Below are 24,628 nucleotides of genomic sequence, written 5' to 3'. Positions count from 1 at the left end.
CACTACCAATCAATTAGACTTCCTTGCCATCACAGATACCTGGCTGCATGCGGTGGCAGGTCCCTTCCTGGCACTAGCTATCCCTGACAAATACACCATCACGAGATAAAACAGAGAATCCACCAAAGGTGGTGGCGTCGCCATCATCAGCAAAATTGACCTTGGAATCAGAGCTCTCGCCCAACTTCCGCTTCCCTCTGCTGAACTTCTCTCTGTGAAACTCCCCCTATTGGCTTCACGCACCCTCAAGATCTACCTCATCTACAGACCACCTGGTCTCATCTCCACTTTCGAGGAAGACTTGCAACATCTCCTTGCCACAGACACTAAACCTGGTTCACAAATCTTGTTTCTAGCTAATGCGATAATGGAACTAGGCTTTTCCCACTGTATTAACAAACCTACCCACGACAAAGGCAGAATCCTGGATTTGATAGCTGGCCTCAATTGTGAAACCAACATCCTCGCTAACGCACCATGTGCTTGGACTGACCATCATGTGATCACATTCACCATGCAACCCGACTTGCTCCCTCCCTCCACAAGCTTCCTGGCTCCTCCTGCCTTAACAAGAAACAGCAAAAACATTACGACTGGAAATCTATTACCCTTACTACAACCACTCATACACTATGCTAACACTAACACAGACCCATCATCCTTTGTGGAGCTTTACAACCTTACCCTCCTCCAAGCCATAGATACTATTGCCCCCTTGAAATTACGGAAAGCCAAGGCGCAAGCTCATCTCAACAACGGGTTCACCTCTAACCTTAAAACTCTACGTGACATCAAAAGGAAGGTTGCATCGGCCTGGAAAAATCAACCTTCAACCCCTACCAGAGATGCCGTCTTAAAAGCTGCCAAGGCATACAAGCTAGCCATCCTCCAAACGAAAAGCCAAATCTATAATAATAGAATTTCCAATGCTAAATCTGGCTCTAAAGAACTTTTTAATATCTTCCGAGAACTAGAATCAGCCATCCCACCCTCTGAGTCCTGTGCTCAAGACAAGGCTTGGTGCACCAACATTCAAGAAGCCCCACTTGACAAAATCTTGCATTTACAAATCAAAATCGAAATTAAAAAACTTAACATTAACACTGACGTAAGACCCACTAAGCCCCAACGTCAAGCAGAGATCCTTGTAATCTCTTCAAAACTTTCCATCACTGTATCACCAGCCTAAAACCCTCCCAATGCCAATGCGATATCTGCCCTTCCATCAAAGAAGCAGCAAAAGATATTGCATCGGCCATCACATCCTTCATCAACTCATCCTTTTAATCTAAAAGAGTCCCTACCAACCCGAAAGATGCCTGGATACAAGCCCTCCTAAAAAAAAAAAAACCTTCATCCTAACTTCCCCACAAACTATAGGCCCATCACCACATTTGGAAACTAATAATCTCCTAGGCCTGCAGCAATCAGGATTCCAGCCCAGACATGGCACGGAAACAGAGATTATAGATTTAAAAACACAAATTGATGAGCAAAGAGACAAAGGCAACATAACGCTCCTCCTCCTCCTAGATCTATCAGCCGCATTTGATCTTGTCAGTCATTAAGTCCTTTGCAACCACCTCTCCTTTTCACCCCTCTTCTCTGATGCAGCCACCAAGTGGATTCAATCCTTTTTAGAAAATAGAATGATGTGTTCTCGCCCCTGTCCTCTGCTGACCCCGCTCCAGTGACATGCGGAGTGCCACAAGGCTCTTGCGCGTCACCGACACTATATAATTTATCCAACAAGCCATTATTTGATTATCTGGACCACTTGGGTGTGCCCTACACTAATTATGCAGATTACACCCAAGTCCTCATTCCGATTTCTGGCAATCATGGCACTGACTCTAAATTACTAAATCAAATCTACCTCATCATTCAGGCATGGATGGCCACACATGGCCTCTGCCTCAATGATGAGAAGACGGAATTCCTGTTTACCGGCTCACAAGTCAAACTAAACCAACTTGACACCACCTTCAACTCCTTCTGTATTGATGGCATTAACATCCCGGTCTCCAAAGTCATCAAGACCCTAGTTGTCTATCTTGACTCCTCTTTAACGCTGATGAAACAAGTGAACGCTGTAGCCTCTAGCAGAGCCTACACTTGTAAATTAATTAAAGCCTGTAGACCTTTTCTCTCCCTTACAAACTGCTCCACCCTAGCCAGAGAGCTGATCCTATCCAAATTGGATTATTGTAACACTCTACCTAAGAACGAGCAAAACAAATCTAAAACTTCAAGTCCTCCAAAGCAACTCTATCGGAGCAGCCGTTAACATTCCCAGATCACACCACATCTCTGAAACAAGGCGCAACGCTGGCTGGCTGTCCATTAATAACTGAATCTTTGAAAACACTAGCCCTTACTCATAAGTGCCCAACATACTCAGCACCTAATTACCTGATCAGCAGAATCTCCAAAAAACAGAAATGATATATATATGAGACACACATTACACTCCAGTAATCGTCTTTCTGTTGCTTGTTTCTGCTTAGATTTGCAGGCTTTTCATCCCTACTGTGAAGTGTACAGTAACCATGATCCTTCACACATCCAGGTCCTCAGATTGTTATTTTTCTTGTTTTCAGGATGCATGGGGTCTATGGTGGACCGTGACTGTGACAAGTAACAAAGTATAGAAAGTCAACTATGATTCTCCAGCGTGGGGTCTGGCATGGATTCACATGCTCATGAATATTCCCCGTCGTCAGACTGGGAATCCTTGGTAAAGAAAAATTCAGTATCAGTTTCGTTTCTGATCTGTCTTTCTTAGTAGTAACCAATCACTGGTCTCTGGGTCATACTGCCCCCACCCAATGACTGCCCTCTCCCTAAGCCCCGCTCCTGGCAGCCATCCTCAGATTTTTACCGCACGTTCAAGTGTTGGGAGTCCTCGTGTTATAGCTCTCGAGCTTTTACTGCGTTTTGCGTTTTTTCAAAGAGTTTTATCTAATTTTTTCAGTCAATCGAGCCTCATGCTCCACAGTTTCTACTTCCGATCAACGGGGACCCGTTTCAGAATTTTCTACGCCCCTCAAGGGTGAAGTTTTCGTCGAGTTATGCTTCTTGGAGGATTCCAGAAGTTTCTGAGGCCTACCTCGTGGTCATGGCCCAGAAAAAGGGCTCGACACCCGGATCCAAGCTGTTTAGGAGCTGCCCTGGATGTGGATTACAGAATGTGTTCAAGGAGGACGAGCATTCTAGATGCCTCTACTTCCTTCACGAAGACAAAACACACGTGGAGAAGGACTGTGCGTTTTGCATGAACATGACAGATAGGACTATGAGGGATCGTCGGACCCGACTCGCCAACTGGCTGGCCGGAAAGAGCCCAGCAGGTTAGAAGAAGAAGTCGTCTGAGCGGTCTTCTAAGTCCTGTGAGGGCGCTTCGGCGACGGGGGCCCAATGTTACGCTCACCTGGCTCCCACAGAGGCGTTGATCGGAACTGGACAGCTGCGCTCTCCACCAATGTGACACGTAGGGCCGAGATGACGGACTGGACTGGCCCACCTAGCTTTGTTTGCTTGGCCCGTAAGAATATTCTTCTGCAAATGGAGAAAGGGAATTAACCACCCGTGGAGTTGAGCGTAAATACCCCCACCCCCGCTGTTCTCTCCACAGATCACCTTTGATGTCGCCTCTTATAATCTCACCTGATGGTTTGAAAAGATGAGCTCTCCATCCTGCATTGAGCACAGGGGCGCGTTGATAACCAGTTGCTTCACTGGCTCGAAGGAATTGGTGAGTTCCAGAACAATATTGACTCCGAGATTCCCGGCAAGACGCCGTAAGTATAAAGTTTGTAAGAGGTCAAATGCCTGACTTTCACTCTTGTCCGATTCCTTGCAGGTTGCAGCTTGACCCTAATGAAGAGTTCCTCGTGGCAACCGGTAGTATTCTGGTAAGGATTTGTATTTTCCAACACAGTTCGATAAAATAATGTCAATATGTAACCTGTTGCTCTCTCCCTTATTCAGGTGCTGAGAGAAAGTATGAAGTCTTGGGGAACAAAACCTCCGGCGGTAAAATCAGGTAAGTCTATTGTGGTGAGGAGGGTTCCCCTTGTTAGTCCCTTTGTTTCACCTTGCTGTCCTTTTGTTTTGTCCTTTTGTTTCCCCTTAGGGGCCGGGGTTCGGCGAAGATGCAGTGGAAGCTGTGCCGACCCATGAAGAGGAATAGTACCCCCGGTGGTAAAATCAGGTAAGTCTATGGGGGGGTAACTAATATTCCTCTGTGTATTCCCTTGGCTCACCTTGCTGTTCTTGTCTTCTCCTTACGTGCCGGAGTGCGGCGGGAACATGCAGGAGGATAGGGTGGAATGTGAAGATGCTGCGAAGGCCGGTGAGTTCAGCGCGGCGCTGCAGCATGCGAGGCGACGCGCATAAAATAACTTCTTTCTTCCAGCTCGAAGGCGCGATGGATCGGGAATTCAGGTAAGGATTAAAGGTATTGCTCTTGTTCTAACCTTTTCTCCTTCTTTCTCCCTTTTTGTAGGAGCTCCAAACTCGAGGCGGGCGTGGCAGAAGGCTGGATGCAGACTTGCAGGCACGGTGAGCATTACGCTACTGGATGCAGAATAACGCGAAGCGTGTGCTGCTCTTCGGGCGTTGTTTAAATAGCCTCCAAAGTAGTTCCAGGTAAGTATTCCTCCCCAGCCCCGCCTGTGTAAAAAATAGTCCCTAAGTAAAGTAGTCCCTTCCAAGCCTCTTTTGGCTTGGAGCTCTTGCAGCATGGTCTGCATCAGGTAAGTTTGCAGCATGGTCTGCATCAGGTAAGTTTTAATCTATGAGCCTGGCGGCTATGGCGCCAGGACTGGACCCAAATAGCCCCTAGCAGGGGTTGTTGGGCTTGCTTAGGATAACTTGATGACTGCTTCCGGGGTTACTGGACGTGGTCTGGGTGCCCGGGGGTAGGCATCATGGCAGCACTCCCCGCCAAGGCCGCTCCTAAAGTCGTTCTTCCCTGTGGTTTCGGTTTGTCTGGGAAATTTCGGTGGATTTATTTACCAATCGGGGTGCATGAACATGGTCACTAGGTTCCCATGACCTTTCCTGTGGTCCGTAACCTTTCCAGTCGATTAAATAAAAGAGTTTTGACTTCATCAGCTTGGAGTCCAGGATGTTCTTAACTTCAAATTCGGGTCCTCTGTCTACAAGGATAGGGTCTGGTGGCTTGGTTAGTCTTGTCCCTGGTTGCACTGGCTTCAAAAGGGACACATGAAAGACAGGGTGAATTTGCATATTAGCAAGTCCAACTTGACAGCCACCGGGTTGATAATGGCCTTAATAGAGTAAGGTCCCAAATATCTGGGGTTAAAGGTCCGTGTTCCGTTTAGAGGTATATGTTTTGTGGCTAACCATACTTGGTCCCCTATCTGGTATTGTCGAGTATCACTTCTATGCCGATCAGCATCTTTCTTGTATTTTTCTTTCACCTGTTTTAAATGTGTAGTTGCTTCCTTAAAGGCTTGTGTAATCGTAGCGTGCAGATGGTCCCCTGCGGGCATTTCTAAGTGTTGGGGTGAGTCAAGGTCTGAGGTTTGAGGATGGTGCCCATATAAGGTATAACAGGGGCTTTGTCCAGTTCCAGAGTGTACTGAATTATTGTATGCATATTCGGCGATCCTAAGAATGTCTTTCCAATTACTCTGTCTGATGTAACATACAACGCAGGTATTGTTCGAGAGTCTGGTTGGTCCTCTCCGTTTGACCATCGGTCTGGGGGTGCTGACTGGTCGATAACCTCACATCGATTTGCGCCAATTGGCAGCATTTTTTCCAAAAATGTGAAATGAATTGACTGCCCCGGTCAGAGACCAATATGGACGGAAATCTGTGTATGCGAACAATGTTTTCGAGGAACTCCTTGGCCAGGATTGAAGCTAAAGGTAATCCCTTTAAAGGAATAAAGTGGGACATCTTGTAAAAAAGATCCACAATAACTAGAATGGTGTTAAATCCATTGCATGGGGTAGATCAGTAATAAAGTCTAACGATAAGGTGTGCCATGGTGTAGGTGGAATGTCTAAAGGTTGTAAGAGTCCAGCTGGTTTTTTCTTTTGACTTTTGTTTTGGGCGCAAATGCCACAAGACATCACAAATGATTTAATATCCTTTCGCCAGGTGGGCCACCAGAATTGTCTTTTAATTTTAGCTTCAGTTTTTGAAATACCTGGGTGCCCCTCCATTAGGGTATCATGATAACGGGAAACGACTAGCTCTTGTAGTTCCTTGTGTGGCAGAAATAGCCGCCCTTGGTAATAAGGCAGATCATTGGTGATAGAGTAGTCCGGGCATTTTTTTACCCAGTCCTGCAGGGCTGTAGGATCAAAGAGTTGCTGGATCTTTACCTGAATGTCCTCTAGTGTCTGTAGAGTAGTCATGCCAAGAATTCTTTGTTCGGAAATTATAGGTACTGGTTCTGGGTTCACTTCTGCCTCTCCCATCCCTATTCGGGATAAGGCGTCTGCTTCACCATTCTTACAACCTGGTCGATTGGTTATTACGAAATCGAACTTGGCAAAGAACAATGCCCATCGGAGTTGACGTGACGATTGGGCCTTGGCTGTCTTTAAATACTGTAAATTCCGGTGATCGGTGATCACAGTAATGGTATGCCTGGCACCGAGAAGATAGTGCCGCCAAGCCTTGAAGGCGGATTTAATGGCTAATAACTCCTTGTCAGTATCCGCATAGTTTAACTCTGGTGCCGAGAACTTTCTGGACCAAAATGCTACTGGATGAAGCTGGCCAGTTTCAGGGTCCTTTTGACACAGGACGGCTCCCATGGCTAGACTGGATGCATCAGTTTCCACTATGTATGGAAGTTCAGGGCATGACCCGGGTGGGGAAGGATTTGACTCATTTGAGGCTTGACTGGGAAGCGGAGGTGGGGGCACAGATGACCGATGGAATGTGGGAACCTGCTATAGAATACCACAAGAAGGTGTCCAGAAATGCCAGATTGCAGCAGATACAGTTATACATAATGCATAGAGCCTATATGACCCCAAAGAGAATATCTAAGTTTGTAAACGCAGGAAGACAAGCATGCCCAAAATGCGATGAAGGAGATGCTGATATGACACACATGTTCTGGTCTTGCCCAGTGATTGAAGCTTTTTGGGGGGAAGTGGCACGGAAACTAGCAGATAAAGGGGTCACGCTCAACATAGATACGGCCTGGGCCTGCCTGTTGGGAGGGTTTCCCAGACCACGGAATACTAAACATCTTGGGAAACTGAGGGACCTGGCATATGTGCTTGCTAAAAGGATTGCCATGGGCTGGAAGCAGATCCACAAGCCACGGGTTGAGGTATGGTGGCGGGACTTGCAAAAATGGGCGGAGGCTGAAACGGTGGTGTGGCAGGAGGCATGTAGCAAGTGCGGGGAAGAAGAAGTGGGTAACCTGATGGCTTGGAGAATGTTAATAACAGGACTGTTTGGCACAGTAGTGGATTCTGCAGCTTCGGAAGGAAGCGATACCCAGCCACACGCAGCGGATACAGAAGGAGAAACGCAAACAAGCTCTTCAGGAGGGGGGGGGGATTTGGGGAGCAGTAACGTGCGTTAATTGATGTCGTAGGTGAAGGTTCTCAGGTTCCGTAAGGGCATAGATCCTGCTACAAGGGGGTTGTGCACCGGCTATGAGATCGATTTGACAATCGTACGATCTGCGAGGAGGTAAGGTGTTTGCCTGTTCTTTTTGGAAGACATCCTGGAATTCTTGGTATTCTGGAGGTAGTTGCATGACTGCTGTGGTTACTGTGGCCAGGCCTGCGTTCTGACTTTTCTTTGGGTAACAGGTTTGTGCACAATCCGGGAAGGTTATTCTCTTCTCTCGCCAATCAATACAAGGATTATGTGTTTCCAACCAAGGTATCCCCAGTATTATTTGGAACTGTGGGGCTTTGATTAGATCAAACACAATAGTCTCTTGATGCCCATCCTGACCCAATTGTGTCATCTCTGCGGTGGAATGAGTTACAGGCCCAGAGGCAATTTCAGTTCCATCGACTGTGGTGATGACATCTGAGGTGATTTTTCGGCAGAGAGGTAGATTCATCATGGAAGCCAATTCATAGTCCACATAGTTTCCTATGGCCCCGCTATCAATGTATGCCCTTACTGCGTGCATACGCGATGGCTGCCCTGGATCTACGAGGACCATTGGTATGATGAAATGCAAGGTCTGAGTATCCTTCTTCAAGCTTGGCAAGCGGACCTCTACGCTTGTCGGGCGTGGTCGTTTCCCGAGTCTGACTCCATATGGCTTTTATCAGCAGCTCCTACCACCTTCTTGGATGGTTTTACAGGGCAATCCCGTAGAAAATGCCCAGAAGTTCCACAATATAGACACAATTGCATTTGCTGTCTCCTTTCTCTTTCCTTCTGGGTTAAGGATCCTTTAACCCCTCCGATTTGCATGGGTTCTGAAGCATCTGCTCCTTTGGGGTTAGCGTGGGTTTTGACCAACACCCGATTCTCAAACTTGGCTCGATCAGCCTTTCTGTTCTGAAGGCTGTGATCTAACTGGACCACTAAGTCTATATATTCAGCGCAGTCTTGAGGTGGGTTCACGACTTGAGCCAAGACATCCTTGAGTACTCCTCGAAGCCCTCGATGAAATAGCGGGATTCGTTTTACCTCAGGCCATCTAGTTTCCACTATCAACCTATTAAAGGTTGCGATGTAGGATAGAAGGTCCTGGTTACCCTGTCATAGGGACAAAAGTTCGTTATCCAGGGCCTGTCCTTGGGAGTGCCGGGCAATAGTCTTTCCATGCTCGTTTGAAAGCCCTGAAAATCCCGAAGAATTGGGTCATCCTGAGTAACTAGTGGAATTGACCAATCAGCTGCACTGCCGCTGAGATATGACAATACAAAGGCTACCTTGGCTTGATCGTTTGGGAAGGCTCCAGGTCTGCATAAAAAGTGCAAGTGCAAGTGGCATTGGTACATAAACACGGCAAACCTTTTGGGATCTCCGGCAAAGCGTTCGGGTGGAGCTAATGGAATATTTCCTGGTAGGTTTATTTGCACAGGGTTACTCGATAACACAGGGTGCTTGTCCAGCTTGGCTTTGCAATAGTTGCCTAGCAAGGTCATCAGTTCGCACCTTTGACAAAATCGGTTCTCTCCTAAGAGCATTGGTTTCTTGACGGGCGGAATGCACTTCAGCCCTCAGTTCCCCTAGTAATTGGGCCAATTGGTCAGTCTCTGAGGTATCCATAACGCCCAGGTGGGAATTTGTGGGTAGGATTCACGTTTTGTTACGCTCACCTGGCTCCCACAGAGGCGTCGATCGGAACTGGACAGCTGCGGTCTCCAACAATGTGACGTGCAGGGCCGAGATGACGGACTGGACTGGCCCACCTAGCTTCGTTTGCTTGGCCCGTAGGAATATTCTTCTGCAAATGGAGAAAGGGAATTAACCACCCGTGGAGTTGAGCGTTAATCCCCCCACCCCCGCTGTTCTCCCCACAGATCACCTTTGATGTCCCCTCTTATAGTCTCACCTGATGGTTTGAAAAGATGAGCTCTCCATCTTGCATTGAGCGCAGGGGCGTGTTGATAACCAGTTGCTTCACTGGCTCGAAGGAATTGGTGAGCTCCAGAACAATATTGACTCGGAGATTCCCGGCAAGACGCCGTAAGTATAAAGTTCGTAAGAGTTCAAATGCCTGACTTTCACTCTTGTCCGATTCCTTGCAGGTTGCAGCTTGACCCTAATGAAGAGTTCCTCGTGGCAACCGGTAGTATTCTGCTAAGGATTTGTATTTTCCAACACAGTTCGATAAAATAATGTCAATATGTAACCTGGTATTTTCTCCCTTATTCAGGCGCTGAGAGAAAGTATGAAGTCTTGGGGAATAAAACCTCCAGCGGTAAAATCAGGTAAGTCTATTGTGGTGAGGAGGGTTCCCCTTGTTAGTCCATTTGTTTCACCTTGCTGTCCTTTTGTTTCTCCTTAGGGGCCGGGGTTCGGTGAAGATGCAGTGGAAGCTGCGCCGACCCGTGAAGAGGAATAGTACCCCCGGTGGTAAAATCAGGTAAGTCTATGGGGGGGTAACTAATATTCCTCTGTGTATTCCCTTGGCTCACCTTGCTGTTCTTGTCTTCTCCTTACGTGCCGGAGTGCGGCGGGAACATGCAGGAGGATGCGGTGGACAGTGAAGATGCTGCGAAGGCCGGTGAGTTCAGTGCGGCGCTGCAGCAGGCGAGGCGACGCGCATAAAATAACTTCTTTCTTCCAGCTCGAAGGCGCGATGGATTGGGAATTCAGGTAAGGATTAAAGGTATTGCTCTTGTTCTAACCTTTTCTCCTTCTTTCTCCTGTTTTCTAGGAGCTCCAAACTCGAGGCGGGCGTAGCAGAAGGCTGGATGCAGACTTGCAGGCACGGTGAGCGTTACGCTGCTGGATGCAGAATAACGCGAAGCGTTTGCTGCTCTTCGAGTGTGGTTTAAATAGCCTCCAAAGTAGTCCCAGGTAAGTATTCCTCCCCAGCCCCGCCTGTGTAAAAAATAGTCCCTAAGTAAAGTAGTCCCTTCCAAGCCTCTTTTGGCTTAGAGCTCTTGCAGCATGGTCTGCATCAGGTAAGTTTGCAGCATGGTCTGCATCAGGTAAGTTTTAATCTATAAGCCTGGTGCCTATGGCGCCAGGACTGACTCTCCATATGAGCCTGATACCATAGGTGCCAGGACTTGGACCCAAATAGCCCCTAGCAGGGGTTGTTCGGCTTGCTTAGGATAACTTGATGCCTGCTTCCGGGGTTGCTGGACGTGGTCTGGGTCCCCGGGGGTAGGCATCATGACACCCAACAAAAGGCAAAGCACCGCGAGTCCACGGGCACCGGAGCACCGAACGGTCGGGCTCCTCGCCTTCCAGGCAGGGTGCACCTTAACCGGCGCCATCAACCACGAGCCAATGCTCTGGCTCGGGGAAGAGAAAATCCGAGAACCCGGCTAAGCTTCTGGAGAGGCCCCAGTCGAGCTCGAAGGAACCAGCCGAGGGGGAGCGAGGCATTGACCTTCCCCCCAAGGTGAAGGCCTCAAGGGCGCACAAGGTGGTGAAGGCCTTGATTCACCCAGCTAAGGCCTCTATCGAGGTAGTGGCGACGGCCCTGGCAAAGCCTGTGGAGGCTACCCCAGTGGAGGCGACCTCGGGGCCCAGAGTTTCCCTGCCACCGCGGAGGGAATCCTCTTTTCAACCCATCCAGAAGACCCCCGTGAAGACCCTGGTCGAAAAATAGGGGGGGGTGGTGGCTGTTACGGACACGGATACAGCCTCCGAGGAGGAGCTGGTTGAAGTTGTGGAGGGCCTCAACAAGAGTTTTGAGGAGATCCGGTCCCACAGGAGGAATCCCGACGAGGAGGACGAAGAGAGCGACGGTGGCACCAACGAGGTTCCCGTGGAGGAGGAGCAACCATCGCGCCGTCGCAATCCGAGCCATCCGAGGACAACTCGGTGGCCATTTTGATGGCAATCCAAACCTTATGCATGGAGATAAGGACAAGATTGCCCCTACTCCCAACGGACGACCCAGCAGAACCGGGCCCGTCGTGAAGTCCTCCAAACAAGAGGAGGAGAGTTCATCCCCCCCCCCGCCCTTCCAGCCCTCACGGCCCTCTCAGCCTTTATCTCCTTCCCCTGTCCCTGGGGATGACACGATAGCAGATACGGCCACGACGGGGACGGATGACGACGATGGTGACGACAAGATGGGCTTCCCATCACCACCTCCTCGGTCCTCCCCGCCCGATGAAATTGGCTCCTTCCACGCCATGATTGCCAGGGCATCCAAGCTTTTCCAGCTCTGCCCCGAAGAGCAGAAGGAAGGCTTCCTCTACCAACGGCACGAGGCCAAGAGGAAGACAGTCTTTGCGGTACCGTTGCTGGATGACCTCTGGGACGAGGGACTTGCTCTTCTGAAGAACCCATCCACGATACCTGCAAAGAGGGACCGGTACGAGAAGAAGTACTGGGTCCCCGATGCCGCCCCTTTGTGCCTTAGCGTACAGCCGACCCCGGATTCGTTCGTCTCTGCGGCGGATAAGAAGAAAGCGGCAGGGGCGTCGGCTTCAACTTCAACTTCCCCACCGGAGGGCGAGGGAAAGAAACTGGACGCCATGGGACGACGAGTCATCTCATCTGCGGCGACGGCGATTAAGGCAGCCAAATCCCTAGCGATTGTGTCCCGCTACGACAGGGAGTTGTGGTACAAGATCGCCCCCCTGTTGGACTTCCTACCGGACGACAAGACGGCAGAGGCCCTGGCGATCCTACAGGAAGGTGAGGTTGCGTCGGACCACGCCATAACGGTGGCCACGGACATTGCCGACACCGGTTTCCACCAGTTGGGCAACAGCGTTTGCCTTTGACGGCGGCGATGGCTCAAGGCAACAGATTTCCGCCAGGAGGTGCAAACCAGAGTTTTGGACATGCCCTTCGACGGGAACAACCTGTTTGGAAAAACAGTGGATGAGTCACTTCAGGCCATTAAGACCGACACAGAGGCGGCTCGGGCCTTGGGAGTTTTGCAACGACGACGGCCGCCCTTTTGGAACTCCCGAGGCAAGCAAGGTGCCTCCACAGGATTCGGCAGTGGCTCCTCGACATACCGGCAGGCGGCCCGCTCCTCGTCGCAAGAGGCCTACAGAGGACGAGGCAAGTCAGGTGGATCTCGCCATCGTAGCCAGGAAGGCCAAGGCAGCAAAGGCGCTGCCAAGCAAGACTAAACCGGCCGTAGCGTCGGGCCCCCACCTGAGCACCCTAGTGGGAGGCCGGCTGGCGAAGTTCGTCAGCGTGTGGGAGTCCATCTCCACCGACCGTTGGGTGCTGGATGCCCTGGCCCGCAGGCACACTCTCGAATTTCTAAAAAAGTGCCCCTGCTTTCCTCCCGTGGCCAGGAAGGAAAACCACGTCCCTCAACTGCTGCTAGAAGTAAGGGCGATGCTCAAGAAAGGAGCCATCGAGCTCGTCCCAAAGAGTCTCCGGGGCTCCGGAGTGTACTCAAGATACTTCCTCGTCAGAAAGAAGGCAGGAGGATGGCATCCCATCCTGGACCTGCGTCGATTAAACAAATACATCAAGGCACAGAAGTTCCGGATGGTCACCCTCGAGCACGTGCTGGGCCAGCTGGAGGAGGGCGACTTCCTATCTTCGTCGGATTTGGACGTTGCGTACTTTCACATCCCCATTCTAAAAGGACACCGAAGGTTTCTCAGGTTCATGGTCCAAGGACGGCACTACCAATTCAAGGCCCTCGCATTCGGATTGAAGTCGGCGCCCAGGGTATTCACCAAGTGCCTAGCACCAGTGGCAGCGCGGCTGCGTCTGCAATGGATCCACGTCTACCCCTACCTAGACGATTGGCTCATCCGAGCAAGAACAAGGGAACTCGCCATAGAGCACACAGCGAAGACCGTCCAGCTGCTCACGGACCTGGGATTCTCCATCAACTTCCCCAAATACCACCTGGTTCCGTCGCAGGTCGCACTGTTTCTAGAAGCCAGGCTCGATACAGTAGCGCGATTGGCCTCGCCGTCGGAAGAAAGGACGAAGGCGATTCTGGGCAAGGTGCAGCGTCTGCTGGCCACGGACGTGGCCAGGGTGAGGTCCATCAAGTCCCTTCTCGGGATGATGTCCTCATGCATCTACCTGGTGCACCTATGCAGGCTTCGGATGCATCCCCTACAGGAGTTCCTCGACGCCCGTTGGATGCAAGCGGCGGGCAGTTTCGAGGACAAGATCCCGCGCAACGAAGTTTTCCGCTAAGCAATTCGGTGGTGGGGCACCCGACGCGTCTCGCGGTGGTCACAAACTTTCAGACCCCAGCACACCAGGTGACGGTGACGACGGATGCCTCCCTCAAAGGGTGGGGAGCGCACACCGGAGATCTTCACATGAGAGGCCTTTGGCTCCCTGAGGAGAGGCCACTCCACATCAACATCCTGGAACTCCGAGCAGTGTTCTGGGCCCTCAGGTCGTTTCTCCCGTCCCTCAGGGGCAAGGTGGTGAGGATCTTCACCGACAACACCACCACAATGTTCTACATCCGGAAGCAGGGAGAAACCAGATCCCCAGCCTTATCCAAGGAAGCCCAGGATATGTGGCATTGGGCCGTTGGCCAGGGGATGTTTCTGGTACCCTTTCATCTAGCGGGGATAAAGAACACCATCGCCGACTCACTCAGCAGGGAGCTGCGCTCGTGTCACAAGTGGGAAATACGTCAGGACCAAGTGGATCGACTCTTCCAACGATGGGGCAAACCCCAGATCGACCTGTTCGCGACGACGACGAACTGCAAGTGCCAGCGGTTCGCCAGCAGGTTTCCCCAGCCGAGGAGCATGGGCCATGCTTTCTCGTTCCCCTGGGATGGCCTGTTCCTGTATGCGTTCCCTCCGTTGCCGTTGCTACTGCAACTCGTCAACCAACTCAAGAGGTCCGGTGCCGGATGATCCTCGTTGCACCGGCAAGGCCGAGACGGATCTGGTTCCCGCACCTTCTGGACTTGTCAGCGTCCCCACCAGTAAACTGTCGACGGACGCAGATCTTCTCTCCAGAGAAGGAGGTGCCATCCTTCATCACGACCCGGAGTCGCTGAACTTGCAGGCCTGGCTCCTGCAGCACTAGAGTTTGGAGGGTACGATATCCCGGCGGACTGCAGAGAGTTTCTTGCAAAGGCCAGGGCGTCCTCAACTCTGAAATGCTACAGACACAAGTGGAAGAGGTTCTCTGTCTGGTGCCGTGCACAGAAGATTAACCCTCTACGGATTACGGCCCCTAAAGTGCTACCATACCTACTGTCCCTGGCCAGGGCTGGACTGGCTCACGCTTCCATCAAGATACATCTGGCAGTGATTTCCTGACGCACCAGGACTGCAGGACGGTCATCTCTGTGGTCTCATCGCCTGGTGAAGGAATTTATGAAAGGACTGTTCCAATCATTCCCGCCGGTGAATGCTCCAGCCCCGGCGTGGGAGCTCAACGTGGTGCTGACCAGGCTCATGGGGCCACCATTCGAGCCTCTGCATTCGGCACCGTTGAAGTTCCTGTCGTGGAAAACAGTGTTCCTGGTGGCCATCGCCTCTGCACGACGGGTGGGAGAGATCCAGGCCCTATCCTGCAAGCCTCCATAGTTGACTTTCCACGAGACGAGGGTGGTGCTGAGGACGCACCCCTCCTTCATGCCCAAGGTGCCGTCGGACTTCCACCTCAACGAGCCCCTGGTGTTGCCAGTTTTCTTCCTGGCACCTTTGTCGCCGGCTGAGAGGACTTTGCACTCGCTTGATGTAGCTAGAGCGCTGAAGTTCTACGTGGACTGCACAAAGAGTTTTCGGAAGACATCACAGCTTTTTGTGAACTTTGGACCTGTGAACCAAGGGAAGGCCCTCTCGAAGGCTTCCATTTCCAGATGGCTCTCCGGCTGCATCATGCACTGTCACCGGCGGCAAACCGACCGTTGCCCGGCCGTCCGAGAGCCCATTCGACCAGACCAATCGCTGCTACCAAAGCGTTCTTGTCTGGTGTGCCCCTGCTGGATATCTGCAGGGCTGCTACGTGTGGAGGTCGACGCACACCTTCACGAGATTCTACTGCATCGATCGGAATTCCAGGGAGGAGTCCCGGGTCGGCCAAGCAGTGCTGCGCAACCCGTTCGCCTGAAGGTGGGCCTGGTGAGGAGGTAAGCGTTGCTTAATGTTGAGTTTATGTAATGCTTAATGTTGAGCCTTTGCCACCTCCCATGGTTGTGCATGTGTGTACTGCTATGTATTATTATATTCATGAGCATTTGAATCCATGCCAGACCCCATGCTGGAGAAGGAACAAGTTACTTACCTGTAACTGTTGTTCTCCAGCATGGGTCTGGCATGGATTCACATGCAAACCCTCCCTCCTACTCCTCTGCGGCTCTTCACTTGGTCATACTGCCACTTTACATGCTACCAAATCTGAGGATGGCTGCCAGGGGCGGGGCTTAGGGAGAGGGCAGTCATTGGCTACTACTAAGAAAGACAGATCAGAAACGAAACTAATACTGATTTTTTCTTTACCGAGGATTCCTAGCCTGATGACGGGGAATATTTATGAGCATGTGAATCCATGCCAGACCCATGCTGGAGAACAACAGTTACAGGTAAGTAACCTGTTCATTAAAACCCTTGTAACATATTGTTTGTGATACCATCACCTCCGAGTGCTGGGAGGACGGTAGATGCATGTGAATCTAAGCAGATACAAGCAACAGAAACGCGATTACTGGATGGTAATGTTTGTCTTTTACGGCTTGTAGATCTGCTTAGACTCACCTTCTTTGCTTCGATTAGCAAGCAGTACCTGATGAAGGCTGTGGTTTAAATGAAGGAACAGAAACATAAACATGTTTTTACACTGCTTGTCCCACTTGTGAATCATTCCTAGCTTGTGTATCAATACAATACTGTTGTGTGAAAAGTGTAAACCAAACTCTATGTATTTGCTTTACAGATGACCTCCAGTGGCATATTTGCAATAATGGCCAGAGTAGCTTGTGTGCTATGTGTAGAGTGTGCTCTATGCGTGAAAGGAAGCGTCTTGCTTAAAATCCTGGAACACTGTTGAATACACCTTTCAATCCACCTGGCGATGGTAGCATTTGGTTGCCATTGAGGCACGATCACCTTGTCTTCAGGCTGCAAGAGATACAAAAAACTGATCTTTTTTTCTCAGTGGGTTGGTTTTATTAATTTAATAAGGTAGTACATGACTGCCCTTTATTAAGGTAGGATGTGCCTTACGTACATCCAGTGTGTGAAGTGCTCTTTCCTCTGGATTTTGAGGGTTTTGAAATTTGGAGTTTAGTTATGTATTTCGGAGAAAAACATGGGTCGATTGTCAAGACCAGCTTGTTTTTATGCACTATAACATATGAATCTAAGCAGATACAAGCATCAGAAAGACGATTACAAGTATGAAATGTTTGCCATATTTATAGTGAATGTACAATATTCCATTTGAGCCTAGTCACACACGCCACAATTCCAGATTTTAGGTGAAAGGGGTTTTTCAAGTCTTTTTAAACCCATCATAATTTTGCTGGTGTTTCTTTTATATATTTCCAGCCTTGCAAAAAGTGCCTGTAAGTAGTGCTGCCCGTGGATAGTTTTGCTATTTCATAAAGACATGCTCGATTATAAATTAGGCACTTGAAACAGATACAAATGGCCTTCTTGACCAGTGTCACGTAAGTTTATCCTTTCTCATTAGGTTCTTAAAAGATGGCACAATGTACATAAAGACATCCTGGAAGTAGCATTTTTATCTTGTTTGTTTATCATCATTTTTCATTCAAAGTAAAGGCTTGTCTGATGGTGTAATAATATGAAATAATTTATGAGCTGCACAATGTTTGCGTTATCCTAGATTGTTTTGCAAGGTCATGTAGCAAGAGTAGCAACTAAGACACTACAGACTGGAGAGAAAGCATTCCGCTGTAATTATGATGGATGTGGGAAACTTTACACAACGGCTCATCATCTAAAGGTAAGAAAAGCTCATACATTGTCTGATATTACTAAATATTATGAGTGAATACTGTGACATACCTGTGAAAGAAGCTCACAGAAACGTATGTGCCTCCGACTTACTAATGTTACTACAGTTTATTAGAGTAGACTTTCTTTAGTATGGTTGCCAAAACGGTGTTCATTATCATAGAAATGCACTTGCTCATTATGTAGGAAATTATGTAGGAAATTCACATCATTTCCCAGTATGCACTGTCAGGCTTCTCTTTCTCTCAGTGTCTTGGACGTGTTGACACTTTCACTAAAGTCCCAGAATGCAGCATCAGTCCTCTTTCTCTCCCAAAGTCTGTTGGATACTTTTTCAGAATGCAACATCAGGTCGCTCTTTATTTCACTTTATTATATTAGCTGCAATGCCCAGAATTTTGTATTGTGGCTCTAGTTACCACACAGTGCCTATTAGATAGTTTGATACCTTCACTGTATTTCCTGCAATACAGTCGGTCTCTTTTTCCACAATGGGGGATTCTTGCTGCTATTAGCGCCGGCGCAATTAGCAATGCACTAATAGCGCCGAAAACGGGCAGAAAGAGGAGATTTTTACCACCAGCAAAAAGCTAGAGGGAAAACTCCAACTCTCCGGCCAACTGGAGATTGGGAGGAGCAGTAAATGTGGCGTTAATAGCGTTACTGCTGCATTTTACTGCTCCGGCCAACTTATGATGAGGCCCATTGTCTTTGGATGCTTCGGATTCTTTCACTATATTTTCCAGAATAAATTGTCAGGCGGAATGTATGTATTCGTACCTCTCTAGGGTCTTTCCCCTTGTTAAGGTCAAACACGCTTGCCTTGTCTGTTGCTTTGTAACACAAAGCTCTTTCTTCAAATCTGTCAAATCTCTCCAGACCTTGCATGACCTCTTTTGCCTCTCTGCCTCCTCAGGTGTTGCTCTAAAGACAATGTTGCAAAGTGCATTGAAAAGGTGATTGTATATTCAGATTACGCCCGTGTCAGCACAGATTAAATTAGCCTCGATATCCATTCCACTGTATTCAACCCATTCCTTCTTACTTCCAGCTGCATTACGCACTGCCACCACTCTTTCCTCCATAAACGTTGCTCCTTCCAAAGGCTTGACACTGAACCTAGACTAACAGTTCACCACCACGCTTCTCTCACCTGGAACTTATTTCACGCCCAGGTTCAACTCCATCAACGCCACTATCCATCTGAAAGTGTGGGTGTAGGCTGTGCACATGCCCTTAACAGAAACATATATACACGAGATTCTGGTATGGGTTTTGATTACCACAGGGTACTCCACATTTTGTTTCTAAATTGTTTCATTGCCTAATACATGTTGTGAGACAGGCATGGTATCATGAGAGAAAAACAGACCCAATGATTCAAGTTTATAAAAACCTTTATTTTGTAAAGAAAGGGGTTTGGAGACTGCCTAACTTGCCCTAGTCTATAATGGGAGTAGTCTCGACCATCAACTAAAATAGAAGTCCAAAGTAGTCAAGTTAGTCAAAACAAGAAGTGTCTGTGTTAAACCTATGCTTGCCCTCACTCTCTCTAATACAATAATGTGCATGGGATTGGACTAAATAAAAATAAGTGCTTCAAAGTAAAGGTCAGTATAGTATTGGAGCTGGTCTACAGCTCCATTCTACAAGTCTTCAGCCACTTGGGATTGGGATTCAGCATGCGTTCCTCGGCTTTCAAAGGCACTGCATAAGGTTCCTTTTACAAAGTTCAAACAGTTCTGGTCGCAGAAGTTCAAAGTTCCTTTAAGTAACAATTCCTCTGTGTCACCTCTCCTCAGAAAGTCTGCTACTTATCATTAATTCACACAACTTCCACAGTTCACAACAGGTTGGTGTATTGGGGTATGTAAGGAAGGCATGGCATCAACAATAAGACAGACAAGAGTGACCACAGTTCAAGGGTGTTTATTGAACTTCAAATAAGGGTGAGATGAACGCCTATCTAATCCCAAAATATAATGCCAATCCTTACCACTAAATACAAATAGTGTGGGAAATATTGTTATGAGAAAGAAAAGTGTTCAAAAATGATAAGTCAGGTTTTCAGGCCGTTGGTCTCCCTTCCCCACGTTTTTAGCACACGATAAGGCAGTTCACTCGAGCATAGCACAGTCTCTGGCTTCGTTAGCACAAGGTTACAGTTCACTCCTCAGCATCAGAGCCTGCAGAGCGTAAGTCTGCTTACTTCTCAAAGTCTGTTCACTCAAAGGGCCTGATGCAACCAAATATATAACAAGTTCTTTTTCCCCCTTTCAGATTTTCACAAGTCTCCACATCTGGTGATTCAGTATCCTCCCAGGATCCCCCTCAGCCAGGCTCAGATCCCCTTTTACACCATTAGTCTCCCACACCTGGGCTCAGACCAATGTATACAACATGTATCGAAGACTTTCGAATGTGCACAGGTTTGGCTTGACCCATTGCAGGTCCACTTCGATTACACAATTCTCGTTTGCACCCTTCTGGATGGATACCTGACCGAGACCTTCGAATGAGCAGTCATGTGGTGATGCCGGACCACTCGGTCTACGGTATCGTATTTTAGCTTCAAAGTTCATTCACTCGTCAGCTGTCTTAATAATCTTCTTCATAAAATGTTGCAGCTTGCAACCTTGATTTCCACACAGACCGGTCTGGTATCGTTCTCCCCAACTCACCGGCTGTGCTGATTTCTCTGACGCTGCTTTGTCCTTGGAGCCGAGGTCGGTACCACAGCGGCTGCTTCTCCCCACCTTGATTATTGACACGGGAGGGCCCCCGGTATCTCCAATACACTATGTAGGATTCTTCTGCCTAGTTTCTTGGTCTTCGGCTTTCTATTCTTGAGCTTTCCGGAAAGTAACGGTTCCTTGTCGAAAAGGTCAAGGGAACTTCCCTCCTTGTGATCCCCTTCTGGATCCAAGGACAGTACCACAGCGGTAACCGCTTCTCTTCGCCTTGACTAACGGCACGGAAGAGCCCCGGGTACCTCCGACACACAATGAAGGATTCTTTAGCTTCAATTCCGGGACTTACGCTTTCTACTTTTGAAGGCCCATAAAAGATGCAGTTTGTCGGTGAAATGGTCAAAGGTATTTCCCTCCTTGCAATCCTCTTCGATCTTGCTCTCTTCCACCTTGTGTTAAAGTGCCCTCTTGGAACTGCTGCTTCCTCATGTGCTCTCGTGCTCCGCCTTTTATCCATGTGGTGAAGTGTGATAGAAGTCAGCTCCATGTAAGGATTAGTAATTGCCTGACCACTGTATATACGGCTCTGGTGTTGGTCAATTTTTGCTCACAGTAAGCTGTCTGCGAGTTAGTGTTTGTGTCGGGAAAGGGGGGGTGCTGAATTCCTAGGTATCCTACTGGGTAGGGTGTGGTAAACAGTGTTACAGTGAAGGGGATACCGCCGTCCGGTGTCCCACTTCTACTCCCTGAAGACCCCCCATCCAGATGATCCTCCTGCACTGGTCCACCCCCAGGAACTGGATCCAAAAGCGATGGCCGTGTCCTGGCCACCTGGATGACAGATACCCGGGGACTAGCATGTGAGACACCTTGAGGTTTCTCACAGGTATCGGGGCCTTTCGACCACGCCCAGTATTCCTCAGCCCCAGGCGGGACCACTCAGACACCTTGGTTCTCCTCACACAGTTATTCAGCAGTTCAACGTATCAGAGACTTTCGTTGAACACACAGTATTTCCGGCCCTGTGTGGGACCACTCTTGATACTAAGGCCTCTCTTTCAGTTTTCTCTTCTGATCGTGCCCTGGCACCTTTTTAAGTTAAATCTTGGCTTTAATCAGTGTGCCCCTGGCACCTTTTTACAGTTCAACTTCATCTTCTCCTCAATATCGTGCGCCTGGCACCTTTTTTGCAATTCATAACCAAGTTTTCACTGGCTCTCAGCATGCCTTTTTCCTCAAATATAGCCCCCCTTCACTTGCTTCCATATTCGCCCTCTCCGTGAACTTCACTCCTGTACACAATGTCTCTGTTCACTTGAGCTCCTTTTACCATGTGTTAATGTACACACGAACGTTCGCTACTTTGTTTCTCTCATCTTTCAACTTTCACAACGGACAATCAAAGCTATCCTCTTCAGCGCGCTTCCCATCCTATGCTTGTCCTTGTAATTATCTTAATTCTTGCAACATTTCATCACTCGTGCTTTGCTGCGATCATCAACCAGGTTCCCCTCTGGCTTTGAACTTGCCAGTTTGGATTTCTTTAACGTCACTGTTGCAGTCTCATCGACTGAAGACCAATGGTTCCTCGCCAGCCCCTCCAACTCTCCTGGGCGGCTTGGCTGCCCCAGATAACGAACACCCCTCCACGGACTTCACTCTAGAGAACAGCTTTGCACTTAACCCCCTTCTGGCTCCTTGGAGACACGGCTCGCTCACCACGCTTTCGTTAGCCCTTTTACACCATAGGCTCTCAGTGTCTCGGCCCTATGTTCTCTCCCAGCAAGTCTTGCGTTCTCTGGGCGTCCCAGTTCACCTTTGCTTTCGTACTCTGACTCGTGGACCTCAGGATCCAGATCGCTCATCCTGTTTCTCTGGTTCACTCCTTTTATACACTTGTGGTGTGCTAACAATCCTCAGGTGTTTTGTTCTGTATTCAGTGCCTGACTTTGCCTGTCCATGTTAATGGGACATTGATAGAAATGAAAAAGGGCCTCCATTGGATTTCGCTGTGTTTTATTAGCAGAGCTGGGAGGTTTTGTCAAAGGGAAAAGGAAAGGGAACAGTCTGCGGTCATGTATTAGAAGGGAAGGTCGGGTAGGGGTCATTGGAAAAAGGGGGGGGTGCCATGTCTCGCCTTCGGGCAATCCCTCCCCAATTCCAAACGACCCTCCATGCAGGTGATCCTCCCTCGTCCACTCCCAGGGTCGGGATCCAATAGTGATGGCCCTCACCTGGCCACCTGTGTTGAAGATCACCCGGTAGTAGGGAGGGAAAGACCATCAGGTTTTCCACAATGTGCAAAAGCCTCATTTAGGTGGTGTTATATGGAGTGCCATAGAGGCAAACACTGTGGGTATCTGTTCTCCGTTTTGGACCATTTGAAGATCACTAATGTGTGCTGTCTTGCTAGAAAAACAATTCAACACACGTTTTACATAATATTCTGCATGTCCAAAGTAATAGTTCTACATGACCAAGTCAATAGTTCTTTGCCATCTGACTTTGGAACCCTTTTCGCATTAACACGGTCTGGATCTTATTTGGTTTTACCTTTACCTTACCCTTTGTCCGTGTAAGGGTGAGTCCTCTTTTTTTCCTAAGATTTTCAAAATTCTGTTGAGTTTTCCATGTAATCAGAAAAAATACCCATGGCATTTCACAAAACAGCACTGCATTAACCTCTAAATCGCTGCTGCATCTAATGCCAACCCAAACTTCATGCAGCAATTCTGGCATTCTCCCAGTGTTGTAACAAAGGAGGTGAGGTAGCAGGACTGCTCCATCAGATCTATTTGGTTGTATGCATAAGACCGGCCAAAGATAATACATTGTTTTGTGTGTTGCATGGTGGCCAGCATCTGTGCAATATTAGGCTGGGTGTATTACTCTACCCATTAGCTTGGGTTCAGGTCCTTGAGATAGAGATGTATTGTGGTATTTAGTTTACACATTTTAACTATTGGAGCTAATTTTGAACACTCTGTTGGCTCTATTGGGTGTAATATGAAATTATCACACATCAGTAGAAGCTCCTCTCAGAGAGCTTCTTTGACCTTAGTGGGAAAGGGATGAACCCTCTGGGTTTTGCTTGTAACACATCGTCTTCACACAACGTGAGGTTTAAGCCCTTGACTAAGGTAGTATTATTTCAGAAAACATCGTAATATTCTTCTTTGAGATTAGCATTTTCTTCATCTTCAAAACAGTCAAATTATAACAGACGAGGATCTAAGCCGAACTGGACCAAAATGGCCACTCCTTATGATCACTGACTCTTTGGCCTTCAGACTTTCCCTTCCCGGGATTGAGACATTTTTCAGTGGGCACACGGTGGAGGAGGAAAGCTGGCGAGTCAGCAGATCTGACAATTAAGTGGAGGAACCCGCTGTGAGTTGATGCTGGAAATGCATAGAGCCATGCTCGCACGCAAGCTAGAAAAGCACAGTTTTCACAGTATTTCATTAGAGGTGCAGCATTTGTGAAGGATGGAGAAAAGCAGTATTAATTAATTACTATCCACACAGTAGTATGACAGTAGAATAAAAGGAAGCGTACCTTAAATCAATGTAAACCAATGTGAGAGAAACTACTGAAGCACATAAGCAAACTTTAGATAACTATTGCAATTTCAATTAACCACTGCTTAACCCAGCTTTAAACGTCCAACCTTATACCAGGTGAGTCTCACAGAGTCATGGGAGGTACTGGGGGTCCATTGACCAAGGGCTGATGAGCAAAGAGGCAGGTAAGCAGTAGGCAAAGTAGAGTCTATGAGGGTTGCTTCAGGTTTGTAGGTAAGTAACAGTTAGTTGTACAATGTAGAGCCTAATGAGTTGTTCAATCCAGTGGGACTCGGGATGCCCTGTGGGGGCGTGCAAGTAACATAGTGCTTCATTTTGCAGGATTGTCATCTCATCCTGGCCAACGTAAGGGACCATCCCCTGTAACAGAATAGACATTGGTGTCAATTTACCATACGTCATATATATATATTTAATATTGCTGTCACCTCTACAAATAACTTTGACAGTGGCCCTCATTACGACCCTGGCGGAGAACCATGGTGCAATTTGCACCATGGTGCTAAGCTGCCAACTCCGCCATGGTGGTTGGCGGACTTACCGCCCCATTCCGACCTTGGCGGGGCGGTAAGTCCCCAATCCCCATTTACCCTTCCCCATTCCCATTTTTGCCCCATAGGGTATAATGGGAGTGGGGAAGGCGTTAATTACGCCACCGTAAATTACGGTGGCGTAATTAACGACAAGTCCCGTAGCGCCATGGATTTTTCCGCATGCAAAAAGCAGGCGTAAAAATCACCATGGCGCTACGGGAACTCGTAGTCAGGCGGAAAGGTACGCCATGCATTACGCCGGCGTAAACCCCTTT

General features: G+C 48.6%; 1 protein-coding gene across 4 annotated transcripts in view; it reads left to right on the top strand.

The window, feature by feature from the left end:
* Positions 1-24,628, top strand: part of ZNF143 (zinc finger protein 143) — a 1,779,064-nt gene that overhangs the window by 984,618 nt on the left and 769,818 nt on the right. For 3 of the 4 annotated variants that reach the window (XM_069623666.1, XM_069623669.1, XM_069623667.1), the window contains one exon: positions 17,416-17,535. The exons of the other annotated variant lie outside the window; for it this stretch is intronic. In XM_069623666.1, the coding sequence (XP_069479767.1) occupies positions 17,416-17,535 (120 nt within the window). The remainder of the gene's footprint in view (positions 1-17,415; positions 17,536-24,628) is intronic. 4 annotated transcript variants of the gene reach the window in all.

The sequence above is a fragment of the Ambystoma mexicanum genome, chromosome 11, assembly GCF_040938575.1.
Source record: "Ambystoma mexicanum isolate Mex_15411 chromosome 11, UKY_AmexF1_1, whole genome shotgun sequence".
Taxonomy (NCBI): Eukaryota; Metazoa; Chordata; class Amphibia; order Caudata; family Ambystomatidae; genus Ambystoma; species Ambystoma mexicanum.
This window is presented reverse-complemented; position numbering and strand designations above follow the sequence as displayed.